Source organism: Eublepharis macularius, chromosome 6 (genome assembly GCF_028583425.1).
Source record: "Eublepharis macularius isolate TG4126 chromosome 6, MPM_Emac_v1.0, whole genome shotgun sequence".
Taxonomy (NCBI): domain Eukaryota; kingdom Metazoa; phylum Chordata; class Lepidosauria; order Squamata; family Eublepharidae; genus Eublepharis; species Eublepharis macularius.
This window is the reverse complement of record NC_072795.1, coordinates 81,836,901-81,847,557: the sequence shown is the minus strand read 5'-3', so window position 1 is coordinate 81,847,557 and position 10,657 is coordinate 81,836,901. Positions and strand designations below refer to the sequence as shown.

Genomic DNA, 10,657 nt, shown 5'->3' with positions numbered 1-10,657 from the left:
GTTCAGGTGTACACTTTAAAAATTAACATACAAACTATACGTCAGAAGAGCCCCTAGCTTATTGGTGGAAAGCCTAGGAAAAACCTGCTCCGACCATCAGTGGCTCTTCTTATGAGTAATATTTTATTCCCCCCTTAGTTAAATGTCTACTCAGTAATAGTCACTTAGGCCAGCGTTAAAAATGGGTCATAGCACTTTAAGCCGGGTGGGGGAGGAGCAATGGGAGTGGAGGGTAAATTAAACTTCGTAAAAAATGTTGCTTAAAATATTTAGGCCATAATGATAAATCTTTATTGACAAAATATTGACATTGAGATACTTCTTGGAAGTATATAGTGTGTTAGAATTCTAACAAATTAAAACACAAAACACAAAAATATTTACATTCTGGTAAAAGAAGACATTAAGGAAACCTTGTCATTTTTTTAGTAGCTCTATAATCTGGAACATCACAATCAGTGCTTGAAAACGGGCCTGGGTTGCAATCCATGCTATCAAAGAGATCTTCAAGATCCCCATCCTTCTGATATCCTGCCTGGGAAAGGTCCCACCAAAGGGAGCAAGAGGAGGGGGAAAGCAATAACCGAAGTTTTGGGAGAAGGACTAGTGTCTTTAAACGCCTCTTTTGCAGCAAAAGCGATAAGGGTTCCCGCCCCCACCCTAACCCAATCATTTTTCTTCAAAGGGTTTCCATTTGGGGAAGCAATATATATATATATATATATATGTATATAGAATTTTGTTACCGCTACTTCATTGAGTGTTCACAACCACGTTGACGCCAGAAGTTATCATAAAAAGGTTTACAGACTGCACAGTTCCTCGTAAAATAAATTTAAAAAGCACACAGAACCTGTCTCAGAAGAAAACCGAAAAAAAAATACCATTTATGTCTGCCTGTCTTTAGCAACCGGGTTTTTTTAAAAAAAAAAACCCTCCCCCTTTCTTCCCCCTCCCGCAAGGTCTTTTAAAAAGCATGCAATTCAAGTTTCTGAAACAGGTGTGTAGATTTTGGCTAGGTGTGGAATTTTCTCTCCTAACGACTGAGAGAAAATGAGAATAATTCTTAATAAGAATAAATCCCTTTGTGAAATGTAAAGTGTCCTGTTAAGGTAGTCTGTGTAATGTGGTGTATGCCTGTGTGGGTCTTTTTTAAAAAAGTGGAGATTTGATTTTGAACTACGAGAAACAGAATACCTGTCAATCATCTTGTTTCGGTGGTTTGGCTTTGACTGACAGATTCCCCTTCCCCCCTTTTTGTACCAGTGCTGCACCAGCGAGGCCGCAGTTGGGACTGACTTCTGGCTGGCTGGCCCGGCCGGCTGGCTCCCGCCGCCTCTGAAGGAGAAACGCCGGTTCTGTCCCTGGCCCGGCCACGCCGCGCTCTTTCCTGGGGTTGTCTGGAGCCTTTTAACACTTGCGCTGTTCGTGGGAAGAGTCTTTAAGTGCCAGCTTGGGGAGGGGGGGTGCTGCTGCTGCTGCTTGGAGCCGAGGAGGATGGTTTAATCGTCCGACGTGACGTCGATCTCTTCCGGGCTGGCTTGTTTGGTGGCGATTCTCCACCGGTTGATGTGATGAGTCCCCTTTTTCTTCTGTTGGGAGTCTGAGCCTTCTTCTTCCAACTTCTGCCGCTTGAACTTAGTCCGTCGGTTCTGAAACCAAACTTTTACCTACGGAGGGGAAATATAGGCTGCCGTTAGCCCCATGCAGGCACTCCCAGGAAAACCTGCCTGAACTGATTCCCCCAACCCATCGGGCATTTGCGCTTTTAAGGGCTGTACAGTGTGTGTGTGGGGTGGGGTGGGGTGGGGTGGGGTGGATCTGTGCCTGTAATGAGCCCAGAGAGGGGAAACTCCGCTTCGAGGGAGATCTCTGCCCGGGGCAGTTTCCCCCTCCCAGTTTTCCAGAGGAGGCGTTATACAACTGATACGCCTCTGGATTTCAGAAAGAGACCGGCCAGCACGCATTGGGAAGAGGCCCTACGCAGCATGTCTACCGAGCTTTTTCACTCATCATTTTTACCACGGCTCCAATCCTCAACAAGTTTACTCGAGAGTCAGGTTGCAATCCTATGCACGCCTACTTGGGCAGTAAAGGACAAGGAGCTCTTTACAGCCTAAGTAAAGGTTCATAATACCAGGGTGCGTCTCAGTGAAATAAATGGGATGTTTGGGAGTCGAGGTACTTGGCTATGGTTGTAATGTTAACTAAGATTTGGTTCGTGACTTTCCCTTCGACTTTAAAGCCACTGGACCCGAATATCGCCCTTCTTCCTGTGTACACATTCATTTGCAAGTACCGTCTCTGGAATTTACTTTCGAGTAGTTGGCCATGCAGCCCGACTCAGTGTTTACGTAGGATTTGCCCCACTGAGTCCAGTGGAGCTTACTCTGAGGTAAACGTGTGTACAACACAGAACTGAAATCTTGGAGTTTCAGCTTTTGAGAGCATTGTGTGCCTGCGTGCGAGGGAGAGAAAGAAAAAGAAAGAGCGAACACGAGAACTTGAATTTAAGACAATTAGGGTTACATCTCATGCACACGCACTTGGAAGCAAGTTCTATAGAAATCAATAGGATTTCCAGTTCTTTGGGGAAACAATACTACGATCAAAGCCGGTCTCATTGACTTTAGGGGATCTAACTGCCTGCCTAGTTAAACCGCAGTAATTTGAGGTTTAAACCTAATCCTCGATTTTAAGCATCGTCCTCGGAAATATGTCCCCATAGATTTCAGTTTATGACCTACAGCTTTTCACTCCGATTCTAAAGCAATTCGTGGCCTGAGATCCCATACGAAATCAATACTGTTCAGTTCAAGGGAAACAGTTCCGGATCATAAGTGTCCGTCTATTTAAATTCGAGCATGTGGCCTCAGCGCCACTGTGGATGGTGTGAGAACCAAATTTTAAATTTAAACACCTGGAAACTGAAGCGAGGATCTGGTAGGACCACATAAATTTTCTCAGAAGTATGGTAGGCATGCGCCATAGAAGCGATAGACATCCCATTTACTCCAGAGTAATCCTATTAAGGTCGGTGCCCGTGCTTGAGAGGAAATAGCTGTACCTCTTGCCAGTTCACAAAAGTACCCGGTTTCAAACACGTTTAATTATTAGCAAGCCCCGTTTACTTAAACTGAACTTACTCCCAAGTAAATTATCTTCGCATCCTGTCCTTTGCTTGCAAATAGGTCCAGTGACTTGTTCATAAAATGTTCCTAGAATCGGGATATGTCCCTACTTTCCTGCAGGTACGCACCAGATACACTTATCTCCATTTCTGAATACCCAAACCTAGAGTGTGACGATGCATATAAAACAGACGCTCGATATCCGTGGCTGAAAAGCACAGGCTTATTGTGTGCGCGCAGTTCACATATGCCTCACACGGGATTATTCGGTGGCAAACATGTTCACAGGGTTATATGCGTTATAATGTATGCTGGTAATATTCCACCATAAAACTGAATACTTCAGCCTGCCTACACGTGTGTGCGTTATAAATGCTACATGCGCGTCAAGTCTCGTTATCTTATAAGTATCTCGTGCATGTATGGATCGTGTGTGCCCTCCTGTTAAGCAGGCAGCATTCTCGGTCTGCTCTCTCTAGTATCCGATCCTGTATAGTATCTTGCATAAGCATGAACAGACATTGATTCGTTTAGCAAATCTCCGGTTTTCGTGTTAATTATAACCTATACTTCGTGAGAGAAAAGAGCTTCTGCAAATATACGCGGATCTCATTATGAATTCTACAGTCCATTTCAATTGTCCATATCAATCACATATCAGTCATACTTATTTTTAAAAAATAAAAACAGTAACCCCAGAATCCAAACACTGTATGTTTAACTCAGACTATTTTTCACACGACCAGTCTAATGTAATTCAGCATCTAGACTACTGATCCTTCAAACTGAAAATGAATATTTCACCCTCAGATCTTCTGAACCTTTTTTTTAAGCCGCTGAAACAGTGGGGGGGTGGGGGGGTAGCTTCTAAGTTTTCCTAAAGAGCTCTTCCTGGTGTCAGGTTAATTTAGAAAAACCTTTTTTCAGTGTGGAGGAGGGGACTATTCATACTTAATTAAAAATAATCAGGCAGAAAACTGAAGAGCTCTAAAATGGTGGTGAGGAGGGGAGAATCACTCCGTTAATTAAGTAGCAGGTTCGAATTCTGCAGTCTCTGGCCTCTTTTGTACCGCAGCGCCTCTTTCTTATCAAAGGAGCCCAACAGAGACATTTGCCAGAGCGGGTTTGGTGACGGTGGCCCGACATTTCAAATGGGGAAACCCTTGAAGTAACTTCGGGCGGGGAAGGGGAGGGAGAGAAGTCCCGGTGAATTTGCTTTGGGTCGCCCAAAGCTGAATTAAACATAACCAGCTGACCCTGTCAGTCATTTAATTACAGATCTTATTGATCCCGAAATTATCTCCAAAGAGAGAGGCGCACGCACACTGCTTGTTGTGACCAAAGGTAAACACGATCTTAAAAAAAAAAAAAAGGTTTCTGCTCTGATTCGGCCTGAAACTGCCTGATAAAGGCCTTGCACCGAAAGGGACGGGGAGGGGACGCAAATCCGAAAACGGGACTGGTTTAATCAGCTGCTTTAACCCGCTTCGCTGCCTCTTCAGAAGGCGCTGGCTGCCAAACGCCCCTTTCCCCCCACCTCGGCTGCATTTTCATATTCACCCCAAGTCTCCCATTTAAATAGCTGAGCAGGGAACAAGGGGGGAGTTTAATTCGCTTTTCAGTTTGCTAATTGAGGGGGAGGACGGTTCACTTCTCCCTGCCGATCTCCAAAGGGGAGCCGGGGGCCTGACACCGCCACAATAGACCCCGACCAGCCTCGGAATCAAGCGGCACAAAGACCACCTTAAATACTGCTTTGCCGGGGGAAATCAGCCTGTGACCAGCCCCTTGTTGCGGGAACCTCATCAAAGTGGCGATCCATTTACTGGGGTTTTGTTAGGGGAGGCATTTTAAAACAAAAGGCCCAACCTCTTTAATGCTCCCCCCCCTCCGCCCCAAAGAAAGACAAGAAAGGAGGGGCCGGGGGGAAGTGTTACAACTTAATCCGGCCAAAGAACGTTACTGTTTACTGGGAACTTTGAACTAAGCGGTGCCTCCCCCCCCCCCCCGTTAAAGACAGAGCCACGTCCCGAAGCACAGGCCATCCGTAACCTCCCCAGCTCCTTGAAAATAAATAAATACGTTTTCAAACGTTGACAGTAACGAAGCATGTGAAAATCGGGAGATGCGAGCAAGAAGTCCTAACAACCCCCACTACCACTTTAAAACCGACAGCCAAATCAACCATCTGGTCCTAAACTCGCGCAGGCAGGCACACACCAGCCGGACAACCTAAGCAAACGTTGCTTAAAGACGAGTTTGAAGCCTCCCTCCCAGCACACACACACACGCGCACACACAGAGTCACAACAGCACATCCTCTGGCACACTCTTCAAGTCACCGAGCAGTCTCTCCTGGACAATTGTCAAACAAGGCCGTTCTTCCAATCGGACTGCCTCCTTCGCCATCTTTTTGATGCGCGCCTCCCCCCTTCAGCTCTCCCCACCCTTATCACTCTATTCCGCTGGCAGGACTTGCTGGAGGGTCAGCGGGACACCAGCGCTGGGCCTCAGCAGAACTTCAAAAAACTGCACGGTTTGTCAGTCTTCAGGAAATGTACAAACAACCCGATTCACCACTCAGTTAAGCCGGATTCAAAACGGTTTAGCGCCCAAGACCACACCACGTTGACAGTCGCCCTGAAATGTAGGGGACTCCACTTCCCGATAAAAGCGCTCGGAATCCCTCCGCGGAACCTGACAGCGGGTTTCCAAATACTTTTGCTTACAGTCAAGTTCCGGAGGAATCAAGGAGGCTCACTTCTAAGCAAGAATATTCAGGATCGGGCTGCGAAATAGCCTAAATCCAGTCGCTTTTGGCAAAAATGGGTAGCGGGATCGGCTGTATGTGTGTAAAGGAAGAAAGGAATACAGACTTGCAAATTCAAAATTTCTAAACAGGGGAGGGGAGGGGTGGACCCGGAATCTCCCTAGTTTTCTCCTGGATTGGCGTTGTCTTTCGTTTGAAATCTTTTCAATTTACTCTTTGCTACATCGGTGCTCAGAAAAAAATACACACCAGCACCCCATTCCCACGCCAGATCTCATGAAAGCAAACAGCTCTTTTTGCAAGCCACCCTTTCAAAACTGGCCTCTGATAACACCATCGCATCGCTTCTCAGACGAACGCAATTAATTTTGAAACTCAAATAAAAATGCAATTCGTTAAAAAAAAAAGAAGAAGAAGCTTAAATCCTTAGTATTGAAATTTGACCCAAGAGAAAGCAGCCTGATCCGGAAGCCGCTTAAATCCAGATACCTTCTCTCGGCCCTCTGAACGGAGGTGGGGGGGCGGAATAGGACTTTGGCAAGAATGGACTGTAAGTTACGTTTTTAAGATGGAATTTTAAAAGATTGATTTGAAACGCTGTGAACAGAATCCTCCAGGGCCTTTTCTAAGAAACGCCAATGCGTTTTACCCTCTGAAAAAGATCGTAGAAAGTAGCACACGGGCCCTGCTGGGTGTCCCACCAGACACCTTCCTGCGGCGAAGTGGAATTCACAGAGCACTAAACAGGTTTGGGGCGGCGGCGGCGGCGGCCTTGGCAATCCCTCCCGGCTGAAATCGCAGCCCCGCGATCCTCTTACCTGAGTTTCTGTGAGGCTGAGGCTGTGGGCCAGTTGCTTCCTCTCTGCCCCTACGACGTAGTGATTTTTCTCAAAGGCGTGCTCCAGCCTCAGTAACTGGGAAGGGGAGAAGGCGGTGCGGATCCGTTTAGGTTTCCTGGCTAGTGCATTGTGCAAGAGGAAGCTCTCCGGACTGGTTTCATTGCCTGGATCGCGGGACAAAATACAGACACATACATATAAATGACTAGACCGAGCCTGGGAAGGAGGGGGGGGGGTTCCCAATCATTGTAAACTTCTCTCGGGCCCCTTACATTTGAGGATAAGAGCCACTGAGTTCAATGGCCTGCTTGCATTCGCTCAGGAAGCCGTAGGAAGCAGCAAATGTACTCCCAGCCAGGAAAGCACGAAACCAATAACATTCATTCGTTTTAATGTTGCCCCAGTAAAAGAAAACGCCACTCAGGTTTATCTTTTTACGTTTTTGGAAGTGTGTGTAAAATTCCGGTTTAGGCGTGCATTGGATGAAGCGGAATTACTGGGGGGGAGGGGGGAGACTTCAATAACGAAAGCAACGAATCAATACACAAACAGCGCAGGCAACTTAATCCTATCACTATTCTTCTCCCAGCCTCGGAGAAGAGGCCTGGCTTCAAGGCGATCGCTTTTGCAAAAGAGATCCCTCCTGATCCAGTTCATACCCTATTTCCTTTTGACCTGGTGAGATCCTTCTTGCCAGAAACCCAAAACAAGGCAGCCAGAATATACGAAAAATACCAGCGTAGAACTGTGCTTAGTTTTGCAGCTCCGGCTCACAACAGTTTCACCAAATAATAAAAAGAAGCAACCAGACGACCGGCAGGAAACCTTCTCCAGTCAATCGGAATGTGAACTTGAGGGAGTCAGCGAGAGAAGGGCTCTTCAGGTCACACTCAGGCAAACTCGCACACACGGGGCCCTCCGCCGCTCTCCTAATTTGTCAATTACGGGAAGCTTTGCCGGCCAGGGCCTTCCACCCACCCCTTCCCTGGAATCGCTCTGCCTATTTCGCCGAGAGGCTGTTATTTCAGTCAGGCGGGGGCGACTGCAGCAGGCAAAGCCCTTCTTCGCGCTGGTGCCCTTCAACAAGCTGTTCTCGACAGGGGGTAAAATGACTGAGTGAACCAAACCCCTAATTTTCCATCGAGAGCTTAATAATAACACCAAGAACTCGCTCGTTCCCCTCCTCTCTCCCCCTTCCTTGAAAACCATTCCCAGGGTCCAATTTAAAAGAAAGGAAGAATGGCGACCACATAAAGGTAGTTCCAGGAGGGTAGCCGTGTTGGTCTGCTGTAGAAGAGCAAGGTTCGGGTCCAGTAGCACCTTAAAGGCCGACTCGATTTCCAGCGAACGAGCTTTTGAGAGTCAGAGCTGGAGGCGCTGCGGTTCTCGAAAGCTCATACCCTGGAAATCTAGCCAGTCTTTAAGGTGCTACTGGACCCGAACCTCGTTGTTCTACTACCTGGTCTCCCACTGCTCCAATGCATGGAGTGTAGATTCTGGAAACGTTTAAGAAAGAGATGAGAATAAGGAATTGTTTGTCGTATTTAAAAGGCTTGGGACTGAAACATCAACTTGTATGTGTTTCTTTCTCTCTCTCATACACGCACTAAAGGACAAATGTTCTACGGCTGATAGGCAGGGCGGAGATCCCCTTGACTGATTGTGTTTTTCTATCATCCTTCAAATCGCTTTTAAGCGTTTGGCTTCCCCAAGGCACTGAGCGTGTAAATTGTCCCTGACCAAATTGCTTTCTCTCACACCTGCGCTGGAAAGGGAGGAGAAGGCAATGTAAGCCACCCCGGTTGGTTTCTCCTTTCTCTCGTGTAAAAAACGGGAAAGAGAAGTGGGAAAAGTTGTTTCCAACAGATCCCTTTCAAAACCTTTCCAACGTTTCTGGAGACCTTCCAGATTTAGGGGGGAGGGGGAGGAAGAACGCGACGAGATATGGCAGCCCGGACCACGAGCTGCAGCGCGACCCTAGCGGGAAGTCCCACTCACTTCAATGGAACTTACTCCCCAGTAAATTCCCACTGAACTGAGAAGAGCTTTGGAATTGTATCAGTCCCTCTCTTGCCATCAGATTTAGGTCCAAAATTTTTTCAGAAGGCAAAACTTGCCAAAAAATATTATTTTTAATGGAAAATGTTAGCAATGCTTTTCAGCCTTGTTTCCTGAACTAACTCATAGCTGCCCAGATAGCAGAGATCTTTGACTGTACATTTTGCCTACTAAGGAAAACTTTCAAGTTCAAAGGAGTTGAGAAGATTTTAAAGACGAAATTCGCCTGTGAGTCTTTTTTTTAAAAAATCGCGTCAACATATCTGCAATAAAACGTGTTTCTGTCCTCTCCGGGCGGTCTGCTTTAAAAAAAAAACACCAAAACCCTGTTCTCTGCAAGAAATGTGCTCGCTAATTTCCTGAAAAGGGGGGCAGGAGGTGGCGCCGACTTCCTCTTGAACCCGGAGCAGGGACAGAAGGATCTGGTTTCCAGAAAGGGAAGACCCAATCCAAAATGCATCTCCTCCCTAGCGCTCTTCCGACAGTGAATTCGCCAGAGGGGAACCAAGTGGCTTTAGAACAAACGGACTTGAACAAAAACTTTGCTCCCCACCACACACTCAGTTTCACACAGGACAACTAAACACATGAGGAAAGACCCCCTCCTCCTCCCCTCAAAAGCGGTAAGCTTGGAGTCCCTTACTTTGGAGTAGCCCCGTCGATTAAATCCAGCGAGGGCTCAGTAAGAAGCTTTGGCGACGGTGTGAAGACAGCTGCCCCCTCCCTCCAGCCACCCCCGATTCCGATTTTCGTTCTCCCAACACCAGACTTCTACAAATGCCTTGGGGGTTTGCTTCTCTTCCCTTGTATCTGTGAAGGGGGGAGGCTGGCTGACCAGACGTGAAGCTTCCAGCCCGTTTGCCCAGCCCCTCCCGAGGGGGCCGCTCACCGCCCCTTACCTTGGAACCGATGGCCCAGATATCTGTATCTGTGTATTAGCCAGGGGTAGAAGGTGGAGGGGTCCCGTTGCTGCGAGGCGAAGAGCGGGTGCGGAGAGTGCGAGGAGGGCAGCGGATGGGCGGCCAGGGCGTGGGGCGGGGGCACGGGGTGCACGGGCACCGCGGCCGGGTTGGGCGGGTGCGAGACGGCCTCCGCGAAGACCAAGTCCGGGTTGGAGTAGACCCCGCGGCCGCCGGCGTGGAAGCCGTTGAGGAAGGGATTCATGGGGTTGGAGTTGGCATAGCTGAGCGCCGCCGGCCGGATGGGATCCTCGGCGCGGGAGGCGGGCAAGGCGGGGCTGTCTTTGGCCACCAGCGACTCGATGGTGAAGCAGCGCTTGGGGGCGGGTTGGAACATCCCGCCGGTCGCCGCCCGCCGCCGCCGCCGCCGCCTCTTCCTCGGGGTCCCGGCGAGACGATGGGGGCACTCCGCCCGCCTCGATCCACGCGGCGGAGCCTGGCCGGTAGGCGAGCGGTGGCAGCAGGCGTGCTGGCCGGCCACATAAAGGGGGCAGCGCGCTCCGCAGCAGCCCCGCGCGGCTCCCTCACTTCATCCGCTGGCAGCAAAGTTGCGGGAGAAGTTCTGCCTCGGCCGCCCCCTCCGCTCGGCTCGGCGCCCCTCCTAAGTCCAGCGGCAATCCATGGAGGCGAGCGGGTCCCTCGCCCGGAGTGGCGCAAACGATTTGTTAGTGCATGAGCCTAATTAGTGCGAGGCTCGCCTCGGCAGCTTCCTCCGAAGCCTGGAAGTGGCTCGCTGATTGGCCGCCCGACTCGCCCGGAGGTGGAAGGGGGAGACTCTTTAAAGTGCGTCAGAGGGGAGAGGCGAACTTCTGGCCGGCGCGATCCTGGAGGGATGGATCCGGGCCCGGACTGGAACGGACTCTGCCACTCTCGTCTGCCAGACGACTCGGCTCAGGTAGG

The 10,657-nt window shown here is 49.2% G+C and overlaps 1 protein-coding gene across 1 annotated transcript; it reads right to left on the bottom strand.

Moving 5' to 3' along the window:
* Window positions 1-283: 283 nt before the first annotated feature.
* Window positions 284-10,413, bottom strand: EMX2 (empty spiracles homeobox 2). The gene is made up of 3 exons (XM_054983099.1): window positions 9,698-10,413; window positions 6,720-6,904; window positions 284-1,670 (listed from the first exon to the last, which is right to left on the bottom strand). Exons 1-3 carry the CDS (start codon window positions 10,092-10,094, stop codon window positions 1,503-1,505), a joined length of 750 nt encoding a protein of 249 aa, XP_054839074.1. The 5' UTR covers window positions 10,095-10,413; the 3' UTR covers window positions 284-1,502.
* Window positions 10,414-10,657: the final 244 nt, after the last annotated feature.